General features: G+C 40.0%; 1 protein-coding gene across 5 annotated transcripts in view; it reads right to left on the minus strand.

Moving 5' to 3' along the window:
• Positions 1-1,259: 1,259 nt before the first annotated feature.
• The window catches only part of ZFAND6 (zinc finger AN1-type containing 6), a 57,184-nt gene continuing 54,560 nt past the window's right edge, over positions 1,260-3,883 (minus strand). For all 5 annotated transcript variants that reach the window (XM_034783948.1, XM_034783945.1, XM_034783950.1 and 2 more), the window contains 2 exons: positions 2,882-2,995; positions 1,260-2,208 (listed from right to left, as the gene is read on the minus strand). In XM_034783948.1, coding sequence (XP_034639839.1) covers positions 2,060-2,208; positions 2,882-2,995 — 263 coding nt within the window. In that variant the 3' untranslated portion in view covers positions 1,260-2,059. The remainder of the gene's footprint in view (positions 2,209-2,881; positions 2,996-3,883) is intronic.

Here is a 3,883-nt window from a genome sequence, read left to right on the forward strand (position 1 = left end):
AAAGCTGTTTAATCGGAAGTAAGAGTCACCAAGAGAAATTTAAACTGAGGATCAGATCCAGAGCGGAATTTGAGTCCTACTTCTGCGTATTTGTAAGTTTTGTAAAGAATCCAATGCAGGGTGAGCTTACATGTGCAGTTACAAAAACTGTCACACTTTCTTATAGTTATAGCACATAGCCTTTAAATGGACATTGGTGATTAGGTGGGTGTGAACATCTGTCGGCAGAGTGACTATCCAGGACTTGACAAGAAAGGCAGCTATGAGTCACAGAACAACTGCAAGACAGCCTTGTCTACACTGCCACTTTACAGTGCTGCAACTTTCTCGCTTGTGAATGAAAAAAACACCCCCCTGAGCGCAGCAAATTTCAGCACTGTAAAGTGGCAGTGTAGACAGTGCACCAGTACTGGGAGCTACTCCCCTCGTGGGGGTGGTGCCGTGACTACACAGACACGGGCAGCGCTTTAACGTTGCTAGTGGAGACATACCCCGAGTCAGAGAAGTTGATTCACAAGCCACCAGGTCTGAAAATGGACACTAAATTTGAAACACTGCCTAAGGGTTTTCTAACCTTTGTATAGTGTAGATCACATCTTAATGGAGAAGTTGTTTCAAGGGCCAGCTCTCCCAATCAGAACTGCACAGACCAAAATCCCCTAACTTAGGTTAAATCATCACAAATTAACAACAGCTAGAGCAATTGTTTACATGGAAAAATGACAATATATGTATTCACAATTTAGCAGACTGAAATCAGGAGGAGCCATCATCCTGTGACTGCCTGGTTCTCCAAGCCAGAAGTGGCTCCCACCAACTGCAATGTTGGAACCTTTTATCCAGTCAATTTCAAGAAGGTAGATGAAAAACAATTTCATGTGCCTCACTTGCCCCAGAGTTCCCTGTCACTTTTATGATCACATTTGCCTATTTTAAAGTGCATTTTTATGTCTTGCTGCTGTACAAAAGACATGTGTGGAGAAAAAAAAAAAAGCACTGACTATATACAAAGTGTTTTCAAACACACAAGTTAAGAATGACGACAATGACTTTATTCCCTCCAGTCTTTCAATAGGTGGGTGTTACTTGTAACAGTAGGTAAAATAAATTCAGATAAAAGTTGACTTAATTGCTATTCAGATCTACAAGGATATCCGAATGCACTGTACCTGGAGAAACCAGAGACAAGAGGTCCAAATCAAAATCAAGGGCTGAAAAGCAATCAGTGTGACAGATACCAGTGATCAACACAAAATACCCCCATTTTTTTAAAATTTTATTTAATCAAAGTTAAGACGTGGATAAACATAAATACAGCACAGTTACTTCAGATCATTCTTCATATTTGTGTACATACAGACTCATGAATGTAATCCCAGTGAAACCTTCAGTCAGCAATGAGGTGCATACTAGCCTACCCCGCCCCCACACACACACGAAAACAAAATCTATTTAAAAAAAAAAAAAACCCCACACAAACTTATAATCTCAGCACACACTCTCTCATTACAAATGATTCATACATAAATAGGTAGTGGGTGCAAACAAGCTAATATGCTAACATGTTTAACCTGTCTCGTTAATGAAAACCAGAAGCAGCTATAATGATTAAAATACATTCAGTTACTGATAACTAGTTGTGCCATGAGGCATTACCAAAAAAGAAATCGTGCTGCAGAGAAAAGCTATATACAACAAGAAAATAAACTGCAACGTTAATGCATGCATGTTTTGTACTGGAAAAGCACAGCCCTCCCATGTTTTCTCCATGTTTGTTATAAAAGCCCTCTGCACTCAACTAAAATTAAAATGATCTTAAAGGATAATACTTGTAAAGTTTACTTAAGTCTTCAGCCACAGAAAACTGCAATGAAAATAAATGTTCAGAGTCATTTTCAAAACAAAAACAAACAAAAAAATCTATTCTTCTGATGACATGCATGATTAAAAGGTCTAGGCAAGATACACTGCTCTACATTCCTGATGACTAAGGAAAAAGCTCAAGTCAATTTAATCTGCAGATGGTCAGGGGATTTTATATTCCAGCAGAAGTAGCAGTTCAGATCTTCTGAATCTTTTCCCCAACAACTACAGGATTTTCTTTCCTGATTTTCTCAGCAGCATCAGCTTTGTAATTGTAAGAACAACTGTGTACATCTGAATAACGGTGCACACCACAGTAAACGTTTCCACACCGGCATTCAAACCCTGTAAACAGAAATATTGACCTATTAAGACAGACATTAAAGACAATTTAATTCTACAGGTTTGGCTTTTTTAATATCCTAAATACTACATTCACATTTGGTACCAACTAATCTCAATCACCAGCGTCAGTCAGCCAAAGCCAGTTTCTGCTGCCAAAATTGCTGTCATATAAAGCAACAAAGTTATGAATCTTTGTTGTAGTGATTATAATAAAGAGCCCTCACTTCAACTATGCATCACTATACAGCACTACAAAAATACATTCCCTCAAGACTTGCTGCAGACATTTTTTCAGTCACCACACAGTGGAATGACTCAAGTGATTTTCAAATACTTAAAACTGAATCACGCCGCTTCATTATGAGGGCTGATTAATGAGCAGACTATTACATTTACCTTAACTCCCCAGGCCATTATATAAGAGCTCCCAAACAGAAGCATTTGTAATGAAGATCATTTTGCTTAATAAATGAAACAGTTAAACACAAGGACATATGAAAAGTCCTCTTTAATAAGAGCTACTGGTTGAAAACACCGTAGGGCCAAGTTTTACTTCAAATACATTGAAGTCAACAGACTAACCCACACATGAATCTGAAGGCAGAATTTGGTCCTTTGATATTAATTGCATAACTTAGTCTTGGATTAAGAAAGAAAATGAAGTATTTCTTACCAGTAAGTCCCACCTTCTTCCGGCACATGAAACAGCGATTCTTTTTCTGTTTTGGTTTGTCAAGTGACTTGTCTTGTTCTTCAGATGTAGACTCTGCACTCTCTGACACTAAAGCTAATATAAAAGAGATAAAACACTGAAAAAAGAGTGGAAAAAATTGCAAGAGATTTGTTTGAGCCACAAGAGAAATTTGAAGCCTATTTTGTAAATTCAAGCTCTGGGACTTGTAACCTTGTTGTAATCAATTTTTCCTTCCATAATCTACAATCTAATCGTGGGTGGAACTCTGCTTTAGCAGTATTTCTGCATCACACAACAAGTGCACTTGAGCTCCCTTTTTCTAAATTTAATTATCCAATCTGAGTCATCCAAGAGAGAAGTCAGTTGACAGTGCTGAATGTTTTATATACAATTTATAACATACCAACATAAGGACTAGTAAGATAAAGAAAGACCAAGGTTTAAATACACACACACACACACACACACACACACACTGTTCCTTGTAAATCTCAAAAACCAAGATTTAAAAATGGGCCTGAAGTTACCAAGTTTGGCAAGATGCAAGTGTAAGGTTTAACAGTTCCATAAAATTGTTACAATTAGCAGTTTTCAAAGCTGATTCAAGTCAAGTGAGAAGAACAGATAATTTACCAGAGTTCAACAAAGCACTTCTCCCTTCCGCAATGCTAGGGTTACCATATTAAAGGTTTTTAAAAAGAGGACACTCCACGGGGCCCTGGCCCCGCCCCGGCCCCAACTCCGCCCCCTCCCCTGAGCGCCCCACATTCCCCCTCCTCCTCCCCCCCAGCCACGCGACACAGCTGCCCGAGCGCTACTGGCTTCACAGTTTGCCAGGCAGCCCCCAAACCTCCAGACCCTGCGCCGCTGGCCGGGCACTTCCCCTCCCGGGCTCCAGCTGAGCTGGGGAAGCGCCTGGCTAGGGGCGCAGGGTCTGGAGGTCTGGGGGCTGCTTGGCAAACCGTGAAGCCGGTAGCGCTC

Source organism: Trachemys scripta, chromosome 10, assembly GCF_013100865.1.
Source record: "Trachemys scripta elegans isolate TJP31775 chromosome 10, CAS_Tse_1.0, whole genome shotgun sequence".
NCBI classification, from domain to species: Eukaryota; Metazoa; Chordata; order Testudines; family Emydidae; genus Trachemys; species Trachemys scripta.